Below are 27,497 nucleotides of genomic sequence, written 5' to 3' on the forward strand. Positions count from 1 at the left end.
AAACCGCACAAGAAACATAAGCACCATCATTATTTTGTAGCCAATGAAATGCCCCTGATCAATCTCTCACACACATATCCCATCTCTATTCACAAAGAGAAATCTCTTACAAACAGGCTAGTCCTTCACACAGCTTCCATTTTCCATGCACATTCAAGGTCTACTGCAATGTACAACTAACCATCATCTTTGTCATATGTCTCCTGGCCAAAGCTAGCAAAATGCTGCTCATGTTCACCATCCCCATCATCATCATGCTCATCACTGTCACCAGTTTCATCTCCCCCCAGGTGAGCACCAGCCCCTTGTTCTGTATCCTCGTGCACTAGCTTTGTGTGGAGCTCCTGCAAAAGTCTCTCTGCCTCCATGGTGAACTGTAGCTCCTTGTTGTCCAGCCAGTGCAGGCGGAAGTTGTGCTGACTGTACTGGTTACCACTTACAGGTGACAATGGAATGTCTGAAATCAGTGTATAAGCTGATCATCTCTGTTTAGACAACAGATTACAGTTAGAGGGCTAAGCCTACATCTCAGGCCATGAAAGAGCTCTTAGATTCATGATTAACTTTTCCTTATGAACAGTACAATTTTCTGTGGTCATAAATACTCTCATTTTTAACATCCAAGGTATTCATAATTAAAACAATATAACAATTTACACAAAAGTCTTGCAGGACACAGGAAATTGACTCAATAAAATGTCTAACACCATAGTGGACTAGATATAAGCTCACTGTTAGCTGTGACAATAGCTGCCTTTATATTACTGATTCCTGGTGAATGTAAACCAGAAAAAAAATCATCCCAGAGCCCATTCTTTATCCTTCATGACAGATCCCAGAACTCATATAAAGAGTGGTAAGACAACACAAACTTTGAATGATAGCCAAAATACCTGAGGAAATATCTTCTTTTTCTTTTTTTCTTTTTGCAACTCTTAAAATAAATCAGTGTATTTGTAAGGACTCCGACACTCCAATTTATATTAAAATTCTCTTTTGTATTCTAAATGTCTTACCTGTGTAAGGGTTAATGCTACCAGCTAGGTGAAAATGTAAAACTGGTGAGACGCCATTATGGTGAATGGCAAAGCGGTGAAAATCATGCACACTACCCATGGAGTTCAGGGCATTTGTGCTCATCACTGTCTCAGGACCATATTTGTGCTTTCTGCGTTTGTGAATAGCATGTCTGATGAAACAATAAAAAGGATACAAATTAGAGACTGATAAGATGCAAAAGAAAATACATGTAAATGACTCTTGTTCCATAAAACATCCTTTGCAGCTATCAATATTAATTCACCAAGTGTTATAAAGATCTGCAGATCTATTAGATGTTATCTGTGTCATCAACAGTACAAATAATTAATATTTTTAGAATTATTAATTATTAATCATTCTTATTATGATTGCAAAATTATATTAGTTTTATACTTTCCACTGTAAAAACTAAACCTTCCAGGATGCTTTAGCTAACTGCCAGTATCCTGATTATATACTACCATTTTATTAACAAATCAAGTCATAAAAAAAATGAAAATATAATTTAAACACTGCAGTACTCTCGTTTTAAATTTTTTTTTCAAATCATCTCTAGTTCAAACTATCATTTCTGTCACCATACGTACTGCAAACATTGTGAAAGTTGTATAATAACTATTCAAGTCTTAAATGGCTGGCTACAGTTGGAAGGAAATGTAACTTTGTATATATTTTGGGGGGAAAAACAGCAATGTCTTTATTTACATCACCACTTTTGTTTCAATGATCTACAAAGCTTTCTAGGACATGTATACACCACCTCATATTTGCTATCTGATCCAATCAGCTCCTTCATAGCATATTAAAAGGAGGCCATTTCTTCACGAATGACATCATCAAATGCCATCAGCTTTATCATAGAACACACCTGGGTAAAACACTACAAAGCTGCCAGTCTTTCCCCACCTAACAAGTACTGATTGCAGGCCTCCCCACAAAAACATATTAGCCTTAGGTGGTCATAATTTCAGATATACTGATGTGAATGCTGCCACAGAATATGCTGTCTTTGTGATTAAAGCTATCAGTTATTTCTGTCACCCTTTTAAAGACAGCAGTTCCACAGAAGTATAGCACCTTCAGTCAGGTGGACTTGAATGAGTGTTTGCAAGGATTTTTTTTTAATGTTTAATGTGATACTTGATTATCTTCACTGTATTCCTGACATTAACTTTGCTGCTACTACCTGACCAGCCCATGCTTTAGCAATGGAGTTCTGACTTTTAATTTTAATGAGTTTTTAGACAGTTATCTTTGGAGTAGACAAAACTTCAGATCTGAAGCAGGGGTGCAAGAAATAAGCAAGAGCAAATATGCTTTGGCAACTAGAAAAAAAACAGTAAAATATATTTTAATCATATTGAAATGGCAGAGTGCCTGGTTAGAAACTCACAAATTGCAGTCAGTTAAAGTAATAAATCATGAGGCACACCAGTGGATAGTTCTAAATGTACGATGAATATCAAAGTAGAAATTCAATCAGGCAATTTACAGTGATTCTTTAGTTAGTGTTAGAATGTATGTCAGTACTAATCAGTTTAGGAGACAGTCAAGCCTACAGCTAGGACCAAAGTCAATCAGTACTAATCAACTTAGGAGACATTCAAGCCTACAGCTAGGACCAAAGTCACGTTTAGAAGGCAGGCAACTTTGCTCAAGTGTCATGATCTGAGGCATTATACCTTAGAGACTCATACTTTGCAGCCATAGCATAAGCAGGATCAGGGAAACCTTGACCTCTGAAAAACAGCACCATGCAACAGCTGTGTTAGTTCTATGTTAGAACAGCTGTTGCAGAACCAAATCAAGCTAGCAGTAAAAGCAACATTTCTGAGAAATGCCACAAGCAAGACTGAAGTGGTTGACATAAAATTATCTTATATATTCATATATTAATAAGAATGGAAAGACACAATGACAACATTTATTTTAATATTAATTACATGTTAGATAAAGGAACAGATTAAATTTTTTCTCACAGATGTGCAAAGGTGATTGTGTGAACATGCAAAACAAGTTTCAGAATGTACCAAGTCTTGTTTAGATCAATGACAGCATGTTTTTCAGTTAAAGTGACTCTAGTTACCACACACATGTTAGGGATGAGTAAGAGACTGCAAATCAATACAATAAATGACTAGTAATCACTTTTAACAAGTTAATGTGATGCAGTAATTATACAGTGAGAACTGGGAAATTTTTTGGATCAAAAAGTCTCCAACTAGGTCCTTTAGACAAAATTACCCCTGACTGCATAAGCAGGGTAGCAAACAAAAGTAATAATGCATATATGCTGTGCTTGTTCATAATTATGGCCCTTGGACTAAAATGAATCACAGAGATAATGGAAGTGTTCAGCTGCTGATGATAAAAGCTTTTGGCAGAACAATGTTCTAAGGTGAAGGCAAATATGATGTAAGCATGCGGTGGTCAGCAGACCTAATGGTCCGCAAGCGTTGCAGGAAGCGCTTCTTGTGCCGATGAGCATGGTGCTTGATGTCGTGAGACAGGGATGGCTCAACCTGTTCCAGATCAACCAACCCATCATCCGGAAGAATAGTCTCTACCCAGATCCGACATACGTTGTCTAGGCAGGATGTCACCAGCATATTTGCCACAGCACCCCTGCAAAGATAGAATATAAAATAACAAAAGGTAAGATATACTGCTATTACTAGAAGACTTGTATAGTGAACAGATCCTATGAAACACATCACAGTGCTGTTGAGGTGAGTTGCTAGCAAGTACGTCAGCCTTTTAAAAAGATGAGTTTTAAGAGGTTTCTTGAGTGTGTTGGGGTGGGAAGAAGGATTGGTATTTTAAGTCCAGCCAGAAACTAAGGCTAGATCATGGCAAGGCAGCTGGCTCTGTAAACAAATGCCACATGCAGAAAAAGAACACCAATCTCCAGAACAGAGCTGAACCCAGCATAGCCAACCTTCAATGTCTAGTGACAGGCGCTAATGCTTGCACCACCAGACTGCCCTGCTTCTTGAGAATCATTCAATTATTGATTCAGCATGTCCACCTCATACTGTTTAGTCATTGTACTACTCTAGTGTGAAATCAGGAAATGCTAAATCTAATGCAGTTTCACAAAAATGGAAATAGCCATTACTACCGTGGCATGTACTTGCTGGTTCTCCTCCACGTAAAGCCTGTCACTGCCCGTGGATGTGAGATGTAGACGAAGGAATAATGTAGTGTATCTCTTTTTGGGCTGATGCTATCTGAACGAGACAGCCCTCTCTGAACTGAAATCAAATTAAGATCACCTTTGATCAGTATTCTAGAGATACATAGTTTGTTGCAAAAACAGGAAGGAAAAAAAATGAACTGTTTAGACAATGTTACAAAAACTAGAATTCCCTTTAATAAAGCAACTTTTTAATCCTCTTTATACAAAAGACAAAGACAGAGTCCTCTTATTTGAGGGAAAATGAGAATATGAAATTACATCCTGTCTGCAAAATTTCTAAACCCTTACCTTTTTGGTCTTCGTACCAAATTTTCACAAGTCGATCGGCCTTGAACAAAAATATCAGATTAGATCACTCAATCTTGAGACTACTGACAGCTAAACTTAATATCTCATTTTCTATTTTTCCTGTAGAAAGTACATTAAAGACTCACAGAAAAGCTCTACTCAAGACATTAAAATATATATTTCATATATAACTGAAATTTGGTAAGACCCAGGCAAACTGGAAACAGTTTCTAGGACTAAATGCATGCAGCATATAACTTTACCTTTCCAGCTGATGCAAACAAAAAGCCATCTGGAGAAAACTGTAGATGATACACAGGTGTTGCGGGCCTTTGAAAAAGAAGACATCAAGAAGATAGTGGCTATAAAAAGATACATAACATTATGAAAAAAAAGGTGACATAAAATGCTGAATATGTCTAATGAATTTTTCTTTAAGAAACATGATGAAATTCATTATTGTTGGACTTAAGATAATTTTTAAGAGACTCTAAAAGACTTGGCCAGTTTGAAGTCTAAGATAATGGATAATATAATGCTAGTACAACAACAAATGTTAACCATATGTTATAAGAGTTATCAAAATTTGATTAAATGTTCCCTCCTTTTCTACCCAAATGAACATGCATCTGGTGGAATGATAGACAGTTAGATACACAAGACTGCAATTTGTAACACTACACAATCTGCTGACATTTCTTTCCATCCATGTAGTCAGCCTACCCCCTCACACACTCTCACTCTGCCTCTAATGTCTCAGGCTGCATTTTTTTTAAAACGGTGCAACATGTAGCCATCAATTTTCTGTGCAGCCATTGTTTTTTTTTTAATGCTGTTCTCACCTGCATTTCCAAACGCACTGCCACGTGCCAGGGTCATGCACAAGACCATGATGTGCAGGGTCCAGAACATGGGAGAGGCGTTGAGTGAAGGCATCTTCCTCTGGGTCTCCACTCCCAGCAATGCTGGAGTCCCCCAGGCTGAAGTGAACTCGTTTGGTCCCAGGTTCCTCTGTTTCTGTGTCTCCCTGCCCGCCTTTGTCTGGTGTTAGCTGCCAGATTTGTATCAGCTCCCCACCAGTCAGCAGTTTGGAGCCTGTACAAAAAGCTTTTGGTGAACCATTAATATCTCCTCTATAATAACATAAGTAATCATGTAGACGTGATTTACTGTGGAAGCCATATACTGAGCTACTGATATGAACACAGACAGCGGACACTGAGATGTCCTCACTCATTCTCTCTTTTCTTCATTCTCTCTTTCCCCTCTTCTGATTTTTCTGATCTCTACCTCAATTCCTGTCTATTCCTATGTAATGAATGAATGTGTGTCAAAAATGAAAGGTGTTTTAGTCCAATATATTGACTGCAGTGAATCAAAATATGTGTTAAAAAATCTTTTCTTTCAGTTATCAACCTACATGCTACAGTCATAAGTGATTTGACACTAAAAATGAGTATAAAAAAAAAAAAAAGCTGCAGTGTAATGGTAATGAAAGTTTACAATTCAGCCTAATTTTTTTTATTATTTTACTATGTGTAGAAAACTTGATCACATAGATAGTAATACTATTTTAGACATGTCCTAATCACATAGACTCAATAGCGAATACTACTTTATACATTATCCTGTATAGGACATCCAACCTGGACATTTGTTCACTGAAAACAAAATAACTATGCTCTTTATAGATTTTTAAAAACCTATACTCTGATTTAAAAACAAATTTCTCCCCATTGTTATTTTCTTGGGGCAGTAATAACTCAATCTACACTTAAAGATGCAGTAATATTTAGTAATTATTAATGTTAATTTTTTTCTAGGTGAAGGCAAAGGACAAATATAGCCAAGACCTTGAACCAACTTTTTTTAGCCCACCTTCCATGTTCCAGCTGAGATTGTTGATGTAACATTCTGTCTCAATTTCTGCTGTCTTGTACCACCTATAGTCTAACCTCTGCAACATACATGACACAACACAAATAACAGGCACATCAACTGTCTGTAGCATGCACACATGTGAACGGATGGATATAAAATCAATGTAACCCAGAAAGTGCTACAGAATTTAAAAATACTGGCCAAGAACTCAGCTTTGCTCAGCAAGATTTGTTATGATTGTGGAATCTGCCAATGGTTTGAAGAACTTTTCTTAATCTGTTGGTGGATAGCAGCATAAAAATAATATATCTTTAAAATGATCAACATATGTCAAGTTTCTGAAACCAATGGAATGTAGCATTCACAGAATATGGAATCTGCAATACAAACAAACTATAAAGTAAGGTACAAAAGATAGTAAGACAACACTTTACTTATTCCAGAAGGACTATTGGGGACAAAGTGTGATAAAGGGCATGTTAATGTGATACAAACCTAGGCAATTACTCAGCAAATATGCATTAGCTTATTATAGGATTATGACCTAAATGAAATAGTGGTGCAAAGTATTGCTGCCAAATAATATGGCCCATGGAAAGAAGTGGCACACTTAAAAGATTCATCAATGCCTTATATAAGAGAAGCATTAAATAGAAGATCTGCACTTTAAATAAGCGTTTCCTTTCAAAGGTGTATATACAATTGTAAGAGTCTGCTGTGCATAGAGGCAGTGTGTTTTAGGTCAATGGTGGAAATTATGGGTTGGTGATGCATAGCATATACATATATACACTGAATGTGTGTGGGTGTGTGCAGACATTTACATTTGTGTGTGGTGAGAGGCTGCCACTTTTCCCAAAATAAGCAAGCAAGAAAAGGACAGATGGCCAGAGGAAAGGGTTGATGGATACTAAAAGCATGGGGTTTACATGCACATGTGCATGTGTAGAATAGGGTGGCTGCACTTTCTTGTGCTTCTCAAGTAACATAAATATTCATGGTACATTGGAAAATTTTCTCGTTTATCGGAAAACTGTTAATTGTATAAATAAAGTTGTTATCCTCATTGCACATCTTTCTTCAAGCCCACCCACCCCCCCCCCACACACACACACATATACACTTTTTCCATAAATATTACAGGTAATGAATATAACCAAAAAAAAAAACCCCAATCACAAAAAAAACTAACATGACAAGCAAGATAAGGAAAGGAAAATTATAAAAAGCCTTTTTCAAGTCTTTACATCCTCAGGTACCCTTTTACAAAAACTGTGGTAACCACTCTTCTGTATGAAGACATGGAAAACACACTGAAAACTTAACATAAATGGTACCCAAGTTGTATAAAATTGAATGTCCTCTTTCCTGTGCACAAATTTCTCTACTTGTACAAAACTTCTGCAAGAATGAAAGCACAAATTACATATACAGAGTTCAAAGTCTTAATCTTGGCAAAGGGCTTCTCTTCTGAAATTATTCTAAATTATTTGAGTGCAAACTAATGCTCCATTAAGACTTATTTAGTGTAAGTAATTTGATACCAACCTGTCTTCTTTTTTTCTTTTATTTGCACATTTTAGTGCATTACAATAGGAAAATATAAAGCATCAAATTAGACCCCAATTGAAAAAAAAAAAATCTGAAATTTTTTTGTGAAGCTGAAGATTCCATTACTGTGTGCTATATATATGTCTAGCAAACTAGTTATGCTTTTAATTTTATACTGCTACTTTCAATCTAGCTAAGTAAACTACTAGCAAAATCATGAATAAAGGTGGCTTAGAAAAATGAAAGCAGAAAGAAAGAAGAAAATGCACTTAAAATAAACCTTCCACAACAGCATCTTTTGCTCACCACTGACAGATTACTGGCAAGAAACAGAGAGCGCCACAAGCTTCATGATCTCCTTGCCTAACTCTAACCCTTACTCTCTCTCACACACACACACCTGATTTCTTTCCTGAATATTCTTTCTAGCAGACACAGCAAAGATTTTTTTTACATCAGATGACAGTTTTTGTATAATACTGTGAACAACCAAGTAAGCCCCCTGACTCTCAGCTTACAACTGATTTTATTTTCCTTTGGTTGCTCTGCACTAATAAGCTGCATGCACGATAATGACAAGCCTACTAGCATATGTATGCAGTGTCCCTGTGCTACTCTCCCTCTGCATATGTCAGAACCGGTAGCTTCTCAGTCTTCTCAGTTCCCCTTATGGCCAGGGCTGCAGCTTTACTAGCCAGACTATATCCTGTCATACTCTGACAGGACTTTTACAGTATTCCAGGAGCCATGCGTTATGCTACAGACCAAGAATAACACTGTCAATAACCATCACAAATCCAGAATAAACTTAGAATGAAAGTAATGCCACAACTGAGAGATTCCTAGTTTCTGTGAAGATGGCGTGAAGGCATGAAAGCATAGCAGAACAGGCATCAGGCAAAAACATGTGAACTTGCCTCACAGGCCATTACCTGTCCTGATATACATCGCTTACAGCAATCTGGTTTCTCTTTCTGTTCATGAAAACCAAAGAAAGGAATGGTTAACATTGCTCACATCACCTTCTGATAATTACTTTGGTAACAAACTGTATTGGATGCACTTATCCAATGTGGCTGAAACTCATTACCTGTGTAACAATGTCTATCTTTCTGCCATTTGCACTAAAAATCTTTCTGCCACCTACTGCATTTTGCAACATCTTGTAACAGCCACCAGTTGTGTCAACAGTGTTTCGTTTTTTCAGCAACTGACCATGGCTCATTTCCTCCTTCCTTGAAGCCTGATACCTAAGCAATGTTTTACTTAGGTAGCCCTCAAGTTAATCTCAGCTTCCCCAATTAATAGGTGTCAAAGTCAGTCCTCAATGCCTAATAAAAATGTCTGCCAGTCTGGCAACTCATTTATTGTTTAGGTCAAACTAAATAATCTCCGTCCTGCTCATTTAGCCAATGGTCCACTCTTTTTCTCTCCTTGCACCTGGTATTTCATACAGGTATAAGATATAGATATAAGGGAATGTGATAACTGCTGCATGTTCTGTCTGCCTGCAATCATGAACGGACAAAATATTCAAAAGTGAACATGTTTACAGTGTAGAACATTTGGTACAAAAACATTCTGCCTTGTTTCTTTATTACAGCAGATGATGGGCCTATGATTGAAGGCAAAGGAGGTGATGGTGTCTTCCTTCACATATTGGTGGATTCTGGGGTAAGCTGTGTGGTGGGGAGAGGAATCTAAAGATGAATACAAGCAAAGACATACAAACACACAGACAAAGAATGGCACTAAATTGCTCATAGTCTGTTCAACTGCCAAGAAAAGTTTTAAATATGTTGTTAAATATGCACAGAAATGACAAGGTCACATGGATTAATAATATGCTAGTACTTTACTGCTATGGTTTTGAATTTGGGAATGTCATGAGGATTGTTAACATGAGTCATGTTAGATTTTTAAGAGAATTTAAGCTACGGCTCATAGACTGTTTTCAACAAGAGTGGCACAGTAAAATACTTACTAGTGATCAACATTCATTCTACAGCTTGTTTGAGTCATCATTACTTGACTGAGGCAAGATATATTAGTCTCTAGTACATAAATTACAGTTGGAAGCAACAAGCAGCAAACTAAAATGTAAAAGAATGCCAACAAAAGAAAAAATTATTAATGCTGCCATCTGCAACAAAATGAACTTTTTATCTGCAAACTAAACATCTTAAGAAAATTCTTATAAAAAACACATTTATAATACTGAATACTAAAAAGAAAAATCTAGGATCACGACAATTAAAGTGCGTATGGATGCATGCATGTACAGTTTTATACCATGATACACACTCTACCAGACAATACACTACTGAGACTACAAAAGCAAACTTTATACTATAATAAAGCAAAAACAAAAAAGTTAAGTTGCAACAAATCTATAAACAACAAAATGACTCAGATATTATAGCAAAAAACTTACATGTGAACTCTCACTGACAAGTGGTGTGGGTTCAAAAATATATACTTTTTTCCCATAGCTAGCAGCAATCTGCAAAATGAAACATCAGAATCGACATTAACTTTAATATAATAATAATAAATGCAAAATTTATATAGCGCATACTCACACTCCAAATGGAACATGGAACATAGTGCTTAAGAACAAGAATGAGACATGGGCAACATGAGGGATAGAAGAACAAGCAAACAACATGAATGACCGAAGTATTGATGACAAATAAAAGACAAATATAAAAACATAAAGAGGCTCTAAATAACAAGGATATATTGATTTTGCAAAAGGAAGACGAGAAGGAAGTAGCAATAAGCTCAAAAGAGGGGAAGGGTGTGAAAAAGGCCTAGAAGTGTGTGGACTGTTGTAAGAAGTAATGTTTATGGAAGAGATGAGTTTTCAGGGCACATTTAAAGGATTCAATAGTGGGTAGGAGGCGGATATGGAAAAGGAAGGAGTTCCATTGTTTCACTGCACAGTAACTAAAAATCTTGTGACCATATGTTGTTGTTCTGGTGACAGAAATAGTTAGGAGACAGTCATCAAAGTGGAGTTCTCTTTAAGGGAAGAGAAGTCCAGAGAAATAGTCAGGGCAGGATCCAGCAAAGAAATTAAGACATAGCAAGGACAGTTTGTACTGAATGTGAGAACGGTGAAGAAAAGGAAGAACAGGAATGACATGGTCCCATTCCCTAGCTCTAAGCACCAGATGTGCAGTGGAGTTCTGTACTTTCTGGAGTTTGTGAAGAAGGTATGCAGGGCAGCCGAAGTTGCAGTAATCAAACCAAGAAAGTCCAAATGCACAGATAAGAGTGGTGGTAAGTTTGGTAAATTGTTCCACAAATGTGAAAATATATATTTTACTCCTATCTGCTTCATCTACAGCCTCAATTTACAACAGAAGTAACAAATAATAACCAATAATAACCTCAAAATACCAATCAGCAGGCCATTCATGCTACAACTAAAACAGCAGTTCAACAATTCAAGTATTTAAGCACCTACTGTTAATTAAAGTTACCAGGATGATTCAGAAAATAGACTAAAGCAGCATAAAGAGATCAGCTGAGAAGAGGACATGCTCACATGTTTTTAATTAGTTCCCTATAAATAAAACAAAAAAAAAGAGTTTATCTAAAACCAATAACTGAAGACAAATTATGCAAATTTTAAGTCTGTTCTATGTATGCCTTTTGCAAGAAAATTCTAAACAGAAAAAAAAAATCAGTCATAGTAAATATATTGTTATTATTTAATTCAATAAATACTGTTGATGAAAAATAAACATCTTGTTTAGAGAAAAAAATGAAGATATTGTTTAGGGCTCAAGAACAGCATGATACAAATTAATATTTACAGTTCAGTTACAAAAGCAAAAACAAATTCATGTTTTATCACATTCATGCAGATAAACAAGAAATTCTAATGTCAACAGTTAGGTATGTTCTTTTCAGGCATGTGCCATGTGGATAACAGATACCCTGACAAGTTCTTTAGTCTGCATATAAATATGCTTCTGCTGATTTAAAAATAGTCAAAAACACTGAACATTATGGTTCTAACTGTTATGCTATTGAAGTCTTACATGTTAAACTGCAGTTTGAAATTCTAATTACTTATTTGGATAGAACTTGGACAAAACATAACAAAATCTTCTTGTTTTGTTACCACATACATATAGCAGAAAAAATTTCAGATGCTACAGTAACATAGCAGTCTCAGAAAGACTTTTGTTTTGCATGAGAGTAAAGCTGCTCAATGGGTCTGAAATGGTTCTTTTGGTTGTCTTCGCTAAAGTAGGAGAGGGAAATGTGTTGAGATGGTTTTATTTTACCTTGACTTTCTACCAAGCTGTCACATATACTGTAGTGTGTAGTTGCTGTTGAGTAATATTATGACATGTAACATATGGAGCCATGATGTTTACCCTCAAGATCCTGTGGTAACAGACTTTGCTGATAAGATGCTTTACACCACATGATGGCAAAGACTGCCGTTCTCACAAATCAACAGTGAAAGAAGCAAAATTATTTACGATGCCTAAAGGCTTTTCTTTACTTTAGGATGGTGATACTCTAACTTACTAAACTGTTCACCAACAAGATTGTGTCTAATGCACCTATGCAGAAAATTTTATTTTATTAGTTTATTGTATTGTCTGTCATTTAAGAAAATAAAAAAAAAACCTTCACATTATTTTAGGAAATGGAGATAAACAGAACTAACAGTTTGATCGTAAGCTGTTATGTCCACACAGTCTCACAAATGTTCAGGCATTGCCATTCTCTCTCCGTGTCCTAATACATGCACACCAACACTTACCCCCACCCACATAATTTTTATACATTATCAGTAAAATTTGTAAATGATATTTCTGCTTTTAGCTCTTACCTTTCCTGTGTCTGTTGAGCAATCAATGCAAGTGACTTTGATATTTCCATGAGCAACTCCTGGAATGATCTGCACCCGTTCAAAGTTGCCAGCTAAAATGACAATATTGCACCCTGCTGCATACGCCTGAAACAGTCCAAAATGGTGTGCTTTAAATATTGAACTCATCGATATTTGTACATCAGAACTTTAATAAAGGAAAAATCTGCAAGAAAAATACTTAAAAGTCTGGTGGGGTTCAACTTTTTTTCTGATGAGTACAAAATACTATTTTCAAAAATATAAATAAATAACACTTTCTATTCTGGAGATACAGGTTTACAAACATCAAGCACAGAAAAACATCAAGCTTGTGACATAAAAAGTGTCCACAGCAATACATATTTAACATATGGTCCAGCTGTCCTTCACAAACATAAATACATCCAAGTATAGATCTGATATCTGTTTTTGACATCATTCTGTGCATAACCATGTTGGTAGGCAAGTATCTCAAGGATAGAGGGATGTTATCACTTGGATTTGAAAACAGCATCTCATATGGAGGTCAGATCTGTTGTACATAAAAATACCTGCCCTTGCTAGACTTTTGATAATAGTATAGCCACTGACAATAGTACAAATTTTCCTAAGGTATAAAATGTTTTCACACTGCACAATAACATAAGTTTCCAATGTAGAGCACTGTATACTATACTGCGGGACAAGATCCTTAAAACTGCATTTTTAATACAAAGATATGACGAAAGGGAGGAAATGGTAGAGAGAGGAAAAGGGTTGTTAATAGTATAACCTTCTGTGCTGACTCTTTATAGGGTTATAGATTCCTGTCACTGGATATGACACTCTCAGACTGGGACTGAAGTTTGATTAAGAGACAATAAAATGTCATGTAATTGCCGAAGTCATTATTTCTAGAATCTGCAAGTCCTGTACTGCGCTCTCAGTTATGCTCAAAGGCTCCTTATTATCATTATCATCTTTCTCTCCATTATACTACTGAGTGATGATGTAGTTTCTTTCTCCTCTGATGTCAGGATCAAAAACATTTTTGGCTGTTGTTAGACAGTAGATTCTGCAGTGTGTTTATCAGTCACAGTATCACCAGAACTCCTTCACCTACTACCAGCTATGATGATACTGTATGACAACACTCTGACTTCAAATCAGTCCTCTGCCCTCCTGACCTCTTGCAGGGGTCGAGTTCATGCATACCCTGCTATCTTCCACACATCAAAGTTCAAGGTATGCTGATCACTTCTGCAGCTGCTAATCATACTCTCTTTACAAGCAGACTCTATTTCCCTCCCACCTCCATTCATATTGATTTTGTGCTTATGTCTTCTGCCCTCTTTCTCCTGTTTGCTTTAAGTGACTTGCTACACACAGTCTGCATTTACATTTACTTTAAGTCTCAGGCGACAGTGCATGCTAGCCACCAGGTTTATATTGCCTCCCTACTGACAATAACTACTCCACTAGGTTACACAGCCTGTTCACTTACAATGGCAAAGATATTGTATTTTTATATTTAATGTCACACATATTTGCATCAGCAATAAAACCCATGGCTTGATAAAAAAAAAACTTTATCCACAAAGTGATCATAATAACACAAGGTTAATTTCCAATGGAATAGAGGGGTCGGTGTTGGAATTCTCAACCAATTATTTATATGTGGAAAGCAAAAGCTTATTTATTTTAAACTGTTCAACTGAATGACACATGAGAAACAGAGCAACTGTCAGTTACAAGCAGATCAATACTACTGACTGCCATGAGCACTTAATCAGTCTTATTCTATTTCAAATTCTGTTATACCTTGTGAAATATTGGTCCTTTTCAGACACATCAGTAATTAAACACAGCCAAACTTGTGCATGCAATTCCATTTGAGGATGCAGGTACACAGGCTTTTATTCAAGCATGTGCAAATGTGCATCACCATTGCAGTATAATATTTAAATAAAGCATATCCCAGATCTGGACTACATATAGCAGGGATAAATAATAATTCTCGCAGTGCTAGATTGTAGCTAGAAGCTACTCACCATGAACTACACACACACATGCATATATGCACAGTATATGTAGACAAATATGCCTACATCTGTATTACTGAACAAACAAGAAAGGAATAAGAAAGAAAAAGACAAAGGGAGAGGAATTTATACTGATGAAAAAACTTCATGCTGACCCAAAGTCAAAAAAGAAGCGTCCTTGCTCTTGCATTATAATAATATTAATACTTATTCATAACAGCATACACTTGAAAAAAATGCAGTTCTGTCCTGTGTACCAAATAAAACACCTACGCAAAACCAAATGTACAACAAAAGCATTTACAATGGAAATAGAATATGACAGCTTCTATGTAAGCCCAATAACTCAACATACTCGAAGAAGCTCCAGCAAAGATGCATATACAACTGCAATTACTCGAAATAAGCCTATCAGACCAAGAAGTATAAAGCCTAAAAAGGTACAAACTGTTTGCTATTTAGTAAACCAGTCTTTTGCATTTTAGAATTCCATTCAGTTTAATATTAATAGCTTTGTTTTCATTGTGTTTATACAACCACTGTCCACAGTGTCTATAAAAAAAAAATCAGAAAATGGACTAACATTTAACTTAACCTAGTTAAGGGATGCTGTGCAGTGATGAAACAACTACTAGAAATATAAGACCATCAGCATAATTCCACATGAAGGTATAAAGTAAATTTAGAACAAAAATCATATAATACACAGAAAATCTTACATTAATGTAATCTTACATTACTTTTGCTCACTCTATTGTTTTGGTATATTTTAATTAACAGACAAAATTGTTAACTTTTTGGATGTTACAGTTCCATGAGAACTTACGACAAAAACTGGTGTGGCGCAAACAGGATGAAGGCATAATGTTATTATCAAGATTATACGATCTACAAAAGTAACAATAGTACATATGTATATCTTGATTAAGTGTTCCAAAACATTTTTAATATAATGGTTATTATACCTCAAAATCTTTATAGAACAAAATAACAGATGCCATCAACTATTTAGAGATGTAATCTAAATATCTTAAAATTAATAATTATAACAATATACACAGAAATGATGACTAATATGCAGCTCAAATAAAGGTTTTCACTGCAACAGCTAATTTGTTGTTATTAATTCATACATAAATTATTTACCTGACAGATGTTAATAGCAACAAGTGTGACATAATAAGTAACACAATGCTGACATTTTGAATTTCAAGTTAAACTGCAAGTCTCAGTTAAATAGTCTGTAGAAATACCTTGCACTGTATGCAGTGTATATATATATGAGTTTTAAAAGGGGAAGCCATGCTTGAATGCCTTCAGTTCATAGTTTTAAAGTAACAAGTTAAAATAATTGTTATAGCATTTTACATTTTTCAAAATTTATTAATAATAGTAACAACAGCATCCCATGTTATCACAAACATTTTATTTGTTAACTCATCCCCAATGGTTTGCACCATGCTGCTTCCTGTAATTTCAAAGACTTTTCATATCTTCTTTAACGCCATGAGCTGACAGCTTTAGATTACATCGACACCTTTGATCAACAGTGACAGAACTGCAAAGAGTGCACTGAGCTGGTGAATGAAACTTAACACCTAATATATTAAAAGTCAGTGAAGGAACGGACTGGGTTAAGCCAGGTAATCGTGACTTGTTCAACGGAACATATGATGAATATGCTAAAATGGTCTGCTCACCGCAAAATGAAACTAAACACGCCTCCCGGCATAAGCCGATGTTTGGTTTGTGAATAGTATTGGCCATATTTTAATAATATTTTCTATGCAGATGTGATAGTCTAACTTGTCTGTGACAAACACGCACTTCATCTATCAAAAACAAAGTGAATAACCTTATAAAACCTATCCAAACATTGCATAAAATCATAACACTACAAACTCATTGGCCTGCTCTCACGGACGTACAAGTGTAAAGAAATGATGCAGACTTACAGTAAAATGAACACCTTCCACGCTTCCAACAGCATAGCAATTATCTCCAGGGTTACACGACCCAGTCAAAACTTGATGCCGATTCATTGTTGTTTTTCAAAACAGAGCAAGTGATCATATGCACATGGATTAACAATTAAAAACACGACAGTCAAGAGAAACTCGTTTGCGATCGGCCATGTTGTCTTCTCTGGTTAATCTCCAAATCGAAATGGAACATCACATTTCTGGATAAAATGAAAATAACGGTAATATATTAAAAGAAACAAGTGTATTTAGGTCTTTAGATTTCAGTTTTTATAATTATTATTTCTATCTATTATAGCTCTCAAGGGGGAGGGGCTTTTGCAATCTCACGATATACAACTCTAGTGAAAGAATTTGAATAAGATCTTCAAAGTTGCTTCCCTTGTAGCTGGCGCTCGTTCTTGCGGCGATGATATCCTACCTTATCCCGAGACAAGCTGCATGCGTCCGAACCATACCGAAATTTGCAGATTTCTGTTTCAGCTCTTTTAGATAAACTCTCCAAAGCCACAAATCATGAACAAATATGAAAATGACAGTGTTGTTTCATATATCTAGCCCACGACCGAAATTCCAAATACCAATTTTAAACGATTTTACAATAGTCTAAAGCACTTGTCAACCTTTTCTTTTTAAAATTAATACTCTTTAGTTTTCCGTTGTGGTTTCCATGAACGCCAATTGTACCACCTCACAATTCTGACCCACATATACGATCACAAATTAATTTATTCACACACGGTGGTATACAGAATTAAGACACACTTGTGGTGGTAGTGCATGGAGGCTGCGTCTGCCGAGAAAGGTTCGGTATTTGTATTTGTATTTGTATTTGTATTTTTGTATTTGTGCGGTATTTGTATCTCGGTGTTTTGTATGTTGAATTTTTTTGATGAACTTTTCAATAGATATAAATGAGTAATTTTGTTCTAGTTTATAACTGTCATTATAGGCGCAGTCTGCGGGGCCAGGAGATGAGCCATATATGGATCGAGTGAAGGGCCGGCCGGAGATAGGCCGTGTTAAATTGTCTTTTGTGTGTGTAATTATTTTTGTGATTTAAGATAGATTGTGAGTGTGGAAGATATATTTAGATTTATGAAACTTTAGTCCCCAGAGACAGTTAATTGATACAGTGAAAGCAGTGTTGAGCCGAACTTTACATTCATTATTCTTATGTTAAACATCAAGAAAAGAAACTTTCTCTCAGGACTGATTTTAGAATCAATTATCATCAATAAGTAATAATGATAATAGTAGATAATAACTAGGATTAACTTATGTATGTTTAGTAGTGAATTATTTTAAACATTTTCTGTGTATTTTAATTAGTTAATATTATTAAATATATACAATTAGCCTACAAAAGAGGCAGAGTTGTTTGTGTAGAAAAGAATGCACAAATGTCCAGGCGTTTATGGAAACGCGAGTGTCTGTGACAATCATCATTGTCATCATCATCAACAGCAGCAACGATATGCATCTATCCAATTTGGAGAAAATATATATCATGTGTACCGACTCACTCGCCGATCACACTTCGTGTGCCCTTTTTTGTTTTTAAAATGGATCTGTTACTGTTGTTATTATTATTATTGTATGTTTTATTACAGGACTTTTACTTTTTGAATTTTAATTTTTATAGTGCATGTGATGCTTTACATTGCTTTAGAGTTTAGAAGATACGAGATTTGAAATTATCATCACCACAATGATCGATGTGCACGGCCGTGCTTAGGGGCAGGCGGACGAGGCATCTGCCTAGGGCCCCGCGCTTCAAGGGGCCCCGCACTTTTGATTGATATGTGACTTTAGATCCCAACTAAAACCGTGTGATCGTCGCGTGAGGGTCCCGCACATGCCCTTTGCCTTGGGCCCCGCGGGGGCTAAGAACTGGCCTGTCGATGTGCATTGAAAAAAAAAGTCACTCACTCATATAAATAAAATAAACATTATACTGTTGAAAAAATGTTGATTTTATTTATTTAAGAGAGCATGAACCTCTCGAAATGTGAAATACTGTCAACACAGCGAACATTTTTTACTTCAGTACACAAACATTTTCTTAATTCCCAGGACCGACGAACCCGATAAAGATAAACAACATGTATGATCTCATGTAAAAAAAAAAAATAATAAATCCAAGAAATAGTACAAAATAATACAACTATCAAATAAAAACGTTTTTACTTTAAAAGTACACCAAAAAAGGTGCTTCAAGTGTCTTTGTTCGAATTTACTTTGATTTCCCCCCACCTCCACGAATGATTGCAAATGAAGACTTTTATCAATAATTATCATTAGCGTTGATCAGTGTTTCAGTATTTCAGTGTTCTTAAAACTTAAAATTGCGAGTGTATTTTCTTGTTTTAGGTTTCGCCATATCAACGCATCACAAATGCCATTCGCAACTCTCCCACTGAGCATGTCATGGGGAATGCTTACGAACAGATAAAGATGGATCTCACTCTCCACCACCGGTGTGACACCTTGTCCTTGCCATATCATCGATTACTCGGCACTGGCAACGAACGATGGCGGAAGAAAGTTGACAACTTAAAAGTAGAAGGAACTGTTAATCGTTTCAACAGAACATTTGGCGGCTGTTTCCTGTGATAAATCTTTATTCTAATGACCTCGCGGTCTTGAAGACGACGTATGAAGCTTAGGAGTATGCACTTGACCTCATGACCTCTCCCCGACTTCCCCCAAAACCAAGTAAACGAGGAATGTAGACAAACGTCTATAAATAGTTTTGAGTAGCTATTGGCTGCTATTTTGGTCATGGGAGAATTTCCTACCTACTTCGTATGTCTTTGTCCTTGTTACTTGAATTACAAACGAGCTTTGTTCCACAACCACAGCGGCTTTTTGTTTCTTTATAGTTACTTTGTTCTCTTAAACTACTGACTCGAGACGTCTTTTCTATCCCGCAGTTTGGAAAAACAATAATCGATAAACAATAATCTCAAAGAAAATAAAGAAAGCAGCAGTAATAACAGCATTTGCACAAATAAAACGAAACAATACTAAACAATCCAACAAAATGCGCCAAGGTGTAAGCCCTTCTCATTAGTGATTGTAAATAAAATAACTGCAGCTTTACAAATCACATATGCATAGACACAGTGCATGTTCTGAGGCCCCTTCTCTCTCTTACACACACACATGAACACAAAAACACATGCACACTCACTCTTTCTCAGCAAGCAAGACAAAAATAGTAATGATCTCATTCACATGGCCTTATACTAGAGTTGTTCTTGTCCCTAAATAAGGCCATTCTTAGGCTCATTGCCCCGCGGTAACCAGAGCTATTTTTAGGCCATACACAATCAGTTGTGAAGCGTATCGATCAACTTTGCTTGCCATTTCGTTCACACGAGTGAAATAACTCCTAGATAGGAATGTCATAGTTGAGAAAACGGCAAGTACAAGTAAGCATGTCTAGATGACAAATTAAGTATGCATTACTGTACGGAAAGTCTGAAGATACAGAGAAACACATCGGTACGCCCACCATGTCTTATAGTTCAGGTACACAACAGGTTCAAACCCCCCTGGCTCTTTTTTAGGAGAGAGTTCCTTGTCCTCCTGTTGTCTTCCTATAATGCACGGGATCCCAGTATAGAAAACGGATGAGTTCACAAGTCATTCCTTGCCTAAAGCGTTGCTAGGCAACATGAGTGCTTCTAACTCACTCTTGCTCACTGTCACGCACGCAAGCACACATGTAAGCTGTCGGGGACGACGAATGTAAACTACATGGCTGACACACAGATCAAGCTGCTTGTGATGCATTTGAAACATGAAGTCTCTTTCTGTACACTTAATAAGAATAAGATTGTCGGTTCTTTACTCAACCAGCTAATATGCAGGCCAGTTTGTTGGCCACCCGGTTCTAAGTTGAGCATGTCGAAGTGAAAAGATCATAAGCAAATATTTTGTTCACGCAAAAGAACTGCAGATTTTGCAGAAAAATTATCCAAAACTTAAATATAAAAAATATCAAGAACAGAGATGAATATATGGTCACATAGTAATCGACCATCCTTTTTTTTTTTCATCTCACCTCAGACACAGTAACATATCTCGTTTATCATGAATGATCCAGCCAGCTGTATTAAACATGCATGTACTTCAGTACAGAGTCACCATTACATATCAGCACAAATTCCCTTGTGATGCAGTATGCAGGTGCTCACAAAAGAAAACTTTTTTTTCGTTCTTTCTTGTTTCGTTTTTGCAGGTTCCTGGCAAAAGATGCCTGGATTAGCAAAGCTTGGGTCTGACCTTTTAGCTCTTCAACAATGCTTTGAGTTAGCCTCAGCTTTTCAGTGATTTTGTTTCCCAACTTGGCTGGGGTACATCCATTATCTACTGACGTAGCGGATAACGCCGACCCCGATAACGATGGCGCTGGCCAGCAGCAGAACTCTCGGCAGCGTCTTGAAAGGAGACTTCATCACCTGATTCTGAAACCCAACATAAACACAGGTCAGCGAGAGAAGCTTAACCATCGATGTAACTAATCGACATCATCTTCATGCAAACATAGTGGCTGCTTTATTAGGCTACGAGTGTCCAGCATCCCACACTCTATTTTCCTGCGATATCATGGCTTCAAAACAAGCGAAACACATCGAGTAATCACCATCCACTATCCTTACTTTCCTATTGCCGACATAGCATTGCCTTTGCTGGATAGCCTTAATCTGCTAAGCTGGGAGTGAGGAGTAGTTAAAATGTTCTGTTGTGGAAGATACCATTCTATTGCATTGACTGCCTTCTGGCGCGCATAGCGAGTACATTGAGATGAAACTTTACTCTTGGGTATTTTTTAAATCACGGTATACCACTTCCTGTAGATATTTTATCATTTATAAATCACTTCCTGTAGCATTTTCTTATACGTCTACCACTTCCTGCATATTTTTTAGAGCTGTAACCACTTTTGAAGATATTTAATAATGTGCGTGTCACTTCCTGTGGTTGTAAGCGAATGTATGCGAACCGATTGTCATATACTGCACCACGTCTGGTGTCTATTTTATCAGTTGCAGACCATTTCCATAAAGTATTTGAAAGTTTGTCAGAAGTGTGGCAAACTAGACAGCGACTCTATCCACGACTAAATTTGGACCATTCATTGCACTCACATAGAAATGAATACATGCATCCTTTTTATTTTTGAAAAAAAAGTCTGAGAGAATAAGCTAGCAGACACACACTTGCAAAGGCATGTGTGTCCACGAAGGGTAGATGGTGATGGATGATTCTGGACGCTCTGCCGCAGAGGAACTCACCCAGCCTCCGTGGGAGCGCACCCACGAACAGACGAACTCTGTGATGAAAGACAAGGACCAGGAGATGACTCGGGTGAACAGGTCCATTCCGCGCTGTAGGGAGCGGATGGCGACATCAGAACAGAAGAAGAAGAGCACGACGATTCGCTCTTTGGTTATTCCGCCAGCAGCAAAGAGTTCCGACAGAAGGTCTTTAAACTCTTCGTAAGTAATATTCGTGTTGACCTGCAAGGTGAAGGTGAAAAGTGTGCTGATACTTGAAGAATACTTTTGAACACATGACCTAACTAGGACAAGGTCGAATGAACAAAATAAGGTGCATGGTCGTACATAACATGACTGCAAAATTAATAAAGATATAGGTATAGAAAGCATAAAACTGCATGTAGATGACTATATATTAAGTTAAATTTTAGCTTTTGAAACTTGTTTCCCGATATTTTTTATTTCAGTGCTTGAAAGCGCACATGAGAGAAAGGGAGAAAAAGAAGATGTGAGAGGGAAAGAAGACAGGCAGAGGGAACAAAGAAGAAGGGGTGTGCGTGTGTGGAGGGGGGGTCCTCACGCGAGATTTCTTAACGATTCAGTGACGCCGCTTGTTTTGCTTTGGTGCACATGTACCGGCCTGAACACGTCGAGTTTCGCTCGATCTTCCGCATCCGATGGTGGTCACCTAGACAACCGGCCTGATGAGTCTGAGCTCTAAGCGCCGGAACCGCGTGCGATCAACCGTTCGATACTCGTCACCCCGGACAACCCACTTTTTTGCTCCGAAGTCTGCTGCTGGGGCCACTCGCAAATCTCTCGTCATTCTGACCCTGACCCTGCTCTGACCCTGTGGAGAGGCATCGAGTCACGTCCTTGCAAAACTGTTTGCAAATGCTTGTTACTGGACGCAAAAGGGAGAGAGAGAGATCGAGCGCGCGCATACTGTGTCGATGTGAATCTGCCAGAAGTGACGTAATCCGTTAACTGTTTGTGTGACACGCGAAAGTCTTTGTGCACCTAGCCCCCAAATGAGCAGACCAAGCCTTCCCAGCATGCCGGGGATGTGATCGATAGATTCGTACTGCGCAAACTTTCCCCCCTCGTTCGCCTCGGCACCTGCCATCGTTTCTCCGCGTACGGGCTTGGCGCCAAACGAGTTGCTTACGTCATGTCGATGCTGACGACATCCCTTACTCCCCGCCCCACCCATCAGCCACCCATTCCCCAGACCCTAACTGCCTGCTGATGTTTTCAATACACGATCGATGAGCATGGGAGGGAGGAGGGGGCAGTTAAAAGCTGCCAGTCATTCTTTCTGAAAATCAACGCCAATGTTTTACAATTTCTCGTGAACAAGGCTCGTTGTTGTTAATCGCATCCCTCGGCTGTGACTAGAATGAAGAAATGTTATGAGATTGTTGTTATGGAAGTGGGTGTGTCATAAACATCGGAAGGCTGGCTACAGACGCTACACCTAGATGGCTACTGTAGACTTTGCACACTTGGTACAAAACTCTACACTTTGCAGCGCCCTAAGATATTCTACTGACCCTTTGAAATAATTTCTATTTTGTTTTCCTTCTGTTTCTATGTGCGTGCACTCGTGTATTCGTATTTGACTTCTTTCTGTTGTATCGGTAGTTAGAGACTATGCTATCTTGAAGAATTCACTATGCTTTGTCAGTCAGTCCGTCAGTCTCCTATTGATAAACACTATCGGCGCCTTAATTGTCATGACCTGCAGTGAACCCCTTGTGTCACGTGACGGGCTGCAGTCATGCGAATTCCTTGGCGTTGACTCGCTTTACTGTTGTGTATTGATAACTCACTTCAGTGTACTTGGAAGAAAGGCGCAAGTATACGTCATATGTACATAAATTGTTTTCATATGTATATGCATGTATTATCTAGTACAAGCACTACCTTGAATTGCTCTTGTGGATAAATAAAGTTGAATTGTATTCTGATACATGAAGAAATAATCACAACCTAAGATTTTTCATATTTAGAGACAAACTACAGACGGAGAGCATGCAGTCAGAGTGTCTTTCGAATTAAATATAATTATTCTGATGCTTTGATAACCGTTTCCTAACGCCTGCAAGGTGCGGTCCCGCGGGTACTTCTAGCGTAGATTGGGCCGCAGACATACGGGAAGTAAATTTATCTCGGAGGTAGATGTAAACCACACTCACACAAATATCATCGCATTAAATTTTCAAATAGTAACCTTCAGAACAAACAAGCATGCTTTTATACTTTGTTGTTGTTGTTGTTGTTGTTGTTGTTGTTGTTTGTTTGTTTGTCTCTTCGCAGTAAAAACTTATTCATTTATGGAAATATATGGACAGATTTTCACATAAAGCGTCTTTGTGGCATGGAGATCAGCTAGAGAAACTGGCTGCTGCCTACCTCCCTTTTCATTTAATTTACTCCGATTAATTGTTGTTACTTTGGGTAAAAGTGAAAGTTAACTTTATGTCCTTTACACTTTCTTTCTTTCTTCTTAAACTTACAAAAGAGGGAGCCCTTACAGTAGTTCTCATCATTACTATTATTATACTGACAGGTTAAGTGCAAGAAGGCGCCAGAAGACAGGTAAACATCAAATGACGCCGAAAGTTGCCAGTGCACTTACCTGTGAGGCTTGCTCTTGCACTCGCTGCCTCTCCGTGGTACGAGCAAACTCGTCCGCCATGATCCTCAGTTCTCGGCCCGTTTTAGCCCACAGGGGGTTGGCGTAGCCTGCTGGTGTTCTGGACAGAACATTGGGAAGTGTTTATACGAGTTCAAAGGAAGGAAGGCAGGCGGAAGGACAGACAACCGAACATGAACACTTCCTTAATTGAGAGAAGAAGCTAATTAAAAGGCTAATTTTATCATCATCATTATCATCATTACTAGCTCCGCTACCACCACCGCCACCATCCCCATCATCACCACCATCATCATCATCATCATCTCACCATCAGCATATTGAGATGACGCTTTATGAACACATCATCTTTAACAGTGGACAGTGGATCGAGTGCTTTCGAGAAGAGAAATACTTAGGAGGGGACGGACAGGGGAGAAAGAAAATAAAGACATATAGATGTGGTCAGTTTACACACGAGCATCGTGGCCTGACTTCACATGTACGCTACTTACAGAACCGTCACGTCCGCCAGCTCCTCCGTTCCTTGTGATTTCACTCTTTCGTACACGAAGTTGTTGAAAAGTTGTCTCCCTTCCTCCACCACATCTTCGTCGACGTGTCCATCAAATGGGTCAGCGTCCACACAGGTCGTCGCCTCAGTATGCGGGATGTACAATGGTGCCAGGAGGCTGCTGTTTCGTCTTCTGGAAACAAGGGTCTGTCCACCTGTTGCCATGACGACTCCTCTAGTCATTTATAAGCGAGAACAGTATAGGTGGAAAGGTGTCTCCCCAAGTCAGAGGTATCTTTCACTGTAAACACTTTTTTCCCCCCGACACACACGATAGAATTCTTGAACTCGATAAAACGAGGCAGCCTTGCTTGATATACAGAAGTGATCTTTGTATGTTTATATCGAGGTATCCAGACACTAGTTATACACCGTCTCACAACTTCGCACCTGTCCTCTTTCTCAGTGCTCCTGTACTCGTGACCCTGTACACGATTTGTTGCCACAGGCTGAAGCGTCTACAACTACTGAACGTAACACCAACTGCAGTCATATATACACAGGCACAAGACTAAAAGGGATTTCCCGTTGCCTTCCGAGTGAAGGCGCGAATACTGGCAATACAGTGAATACTTCAACACGTGCCTGAACGAGTTTAAGGTGCTGAGGTAATCACCCACCATTTTAAATGGCTATTTTTAGCAAGCCTTCCGATTGGCTGTCGCTGTCGCTAAGCACTCGCACCACTCACAGCGCCTTGATTCCGTGCGGGATTGTTTGTAATTATTAGTTTTTTTTTTTTTTCTGGAAGAAGGGGAATGGTGGTGGGGATGAGAGGATGGTTATGTTGTTGAGATCTTTTCTTTGAAATCCGAGATTACTTTTTTTTCTATTTTTTTTTTTTGCTCGACATCTTTAGCACCTGACCTGCAAAAATGAGTTTTTGTTTTTTGTAGACCGTCTATTACAACTAGTCAAATCAGTCAGAAGTCTCTAGTGAGACTAACATGACGGCCGTTTTCATCACCAGAGATCAGCCTATAACTAAAGATATAATCGTGGGAATACCCAAGTCCGAGACAACTTTCAAAGATTTCTTATCCAAAATCTTTAGATGGGGTGAGAACAATCTTACTTGTCCCGTACCCGATTAAAATCAATTATGGAGAGTCAAACTTTATTTGCCAACATTTCGCGCAGTAATTCTAAGGCCTCGTGCGTGCGCTAGCGCGTGTGTGTGTGTGTGTAGTTCTCAAATAGATAGAAAGAAACAGGAGCAGAGAGAGTGAGTTTGTGCGATCGAGCAGGGCTTCTGCTTAGCACGTACAATTGAGTTCGGAGGACCCCTTCTCGTTAACATTCATATATTAGATAGGGGTCCTGGAGATGGCCTTAGCAGAAGCCCTGTATTTCAGGTTAAGTTAGCGAACGGATGTTTGTGGTTAATTGTTGTAATGAAAATGTATTGTAGGAAAATCAGTTTCCTGTTAGGAATCATTGTTTTGTGTTATTTATCCACTGCAATCTTCTCTTCTTCCCTTTCCATCCTATGACCCTTACCCTTTTCTATTCGCTCTGTTTTATGTAACAAAGACACATAGCTCCCAGTATATCGGGTAAAGGGACAGCCGTTTACGTCTGTAGCGATTAAGATGACCAGTTAAACTCTTTCTTTATTCTTTCTTTCATTTTTATTCTGTAACGGAGGCGCATTTCCGGTACAGCAGGTCGAGTGTTCCAAAATATTTGTTGTGGCGGATATCTGGGGAACCGATCCCGGTACCGGGGCCGTATCGTAATAGCAAAGATAGAAAATATTATCTTCGGTCATAGTATCTTGCCTCACTGATGACTTCCTCTTCATATTTATCTCTCCTGTAAACATGAACTGCCCGATGCTGATGTCATGCTCTGGTGCTAGGCCAAACTCACTGGAGGTCGTGTTTGTACACAAAGTAACATCAGCTTCATGAAAGAAAGGTACAGAAACTGTATGATCACATTTAAAAGCGAGCTATAGGCCGACTCATGAAGGCCGCCATGTCTGCAGACTTGCAAACAAGCTGACTCTAATCAGTGATGAATGCGGACCTACAGAACAAACAAATGTCGAGTAGTTCTAGAGCAGTGTCACAAGTTTTGCCGACAAGAAAAGTGTTGAGCAATGATAACATCTTTGGCGACTAGTCATCGTAACCGTGTTTAAAAGCTG

General features: G+C 38.0%; 2 protein-coding genes across 3 annotated transcripts in view; both read right to left on the bottom strand.

Annotated features, from left to right (window-relative positions):
* LOC112554441 (dmX-like protein 2) overlaps nt 1-17,025 on the bottom strand; it is a 71,891-nt gene extending 54,866 nt beyond the window's left edge. Inside the window, 13 exon segments of the mRNA XM_025222216.1 lie at nt 182-457; nt 1,017-1,189; nt 2,724-2,780; nt 3,481-3,666; nt 4,163-4,295; nt 4,529-4,568; nt 4,792-4,858; nt 5,371-5,623; nt 6,407-6,485; nt 8,878-8,934; nt 10,395-10,463; nt 12,819-12,944; nt 16,816-17,025. Of these exon segments, the coding sequence (XP_025078001.1) occupies nt 182-457; nt 1,017-1,189; nt 2,724-2,780; nt 3,481-3,666; nt 4,163-4,295; nt 4,529-4,568; nt 4,792-4,858; nt 5,371-5,623; nt 6,407-6,485; nt 8,878-8,934; nt 10,395-10,463; nt 12,819-12,944; nt 16,816-16,902 (1,603 nt within the window). The 5' untranslated portion in view covers nt 16,903-17,025.
* A 1,772-nt stretch (nt 17,026-18,797) lies between these two features.
* Nucleotides 18,798-26,248, bottom strand: LOC112554373 (apoptosis regulator BAX-like). 2 transcript variants are annotated; one of them, XM_025222128.1, is made up of 4 exons: nt 25,287-26,248; nt 24,775-24,892; nt 22,074-22,373; nt 18,798-21,317 (listed from the first exon to the last, which is right to left on the bottom strand). In XM_025222128.1, the coding sequence occupies exons 1-4, from the start codon at nt 25,526-25,528 to the stop codon at nt 21,216-21,218; spliced, it is 762 nt and encodes a 253-aa protein (XP_025077913.1). In that variant the 5' UTR covers nt 25,529-26,248; the 3' UTR covers nt 18,798-21,215. The 2 variants fall into 2 exon arrangements, with proteins under 2 accessions (XP_025077913.1, XP_025077914.1); XM_025222129.1 differs by having other exon boundaries at nt 22,149-22,373; nt 25,287-26,183.
* Nucleotides 26,249-27,497: the final 1,249 nt, after the last annotated feature.

The sequence above is a fragment of the Pomacea canaliculata genome, linkage group LG13, assembly GCF_003073045.1.
Source record: "Pomacea canaliculata isolate SZHN2017 linkage group LG13, ASM307304v1, whole genome shotgun sequence".
In the NCBI taxonomy this organism is placed as follows: Eukaryota; Metazoa; Mollusca; class Gastropoda; order Architaenioglossa; family Ampullariidae; genus Pomacea; species Pomacea canaliculata.

What these genes read in the sequence shown, in the direction of transcription:
- LOC112554373 (XM_025222128.1), bottom strand. Translation starts at nt 25,528, where the DNA reads ATGACTAGAGGAGTCGTCATGGCAACAGGTGGACAGACCCTTGTTTCC. An exon ending in TGCAAGAGCAAGCCTCACAG is followed by an intron (nt 22,374 to 24,774) that starts GTAAGTGCACTG and finishes TTCACCTTGCAG; the next exon opens with GTCAACACGAATATTACTTA. An exon ending in GGACACACATGCCTTTGCAA is followed by an intron (nt 21,318 to 22,073) that starts GTGTGTGTCTGC and finishes GTTGGGTTTCAG; the next exon opens with AATCAGGTGATGAAGTCTCC.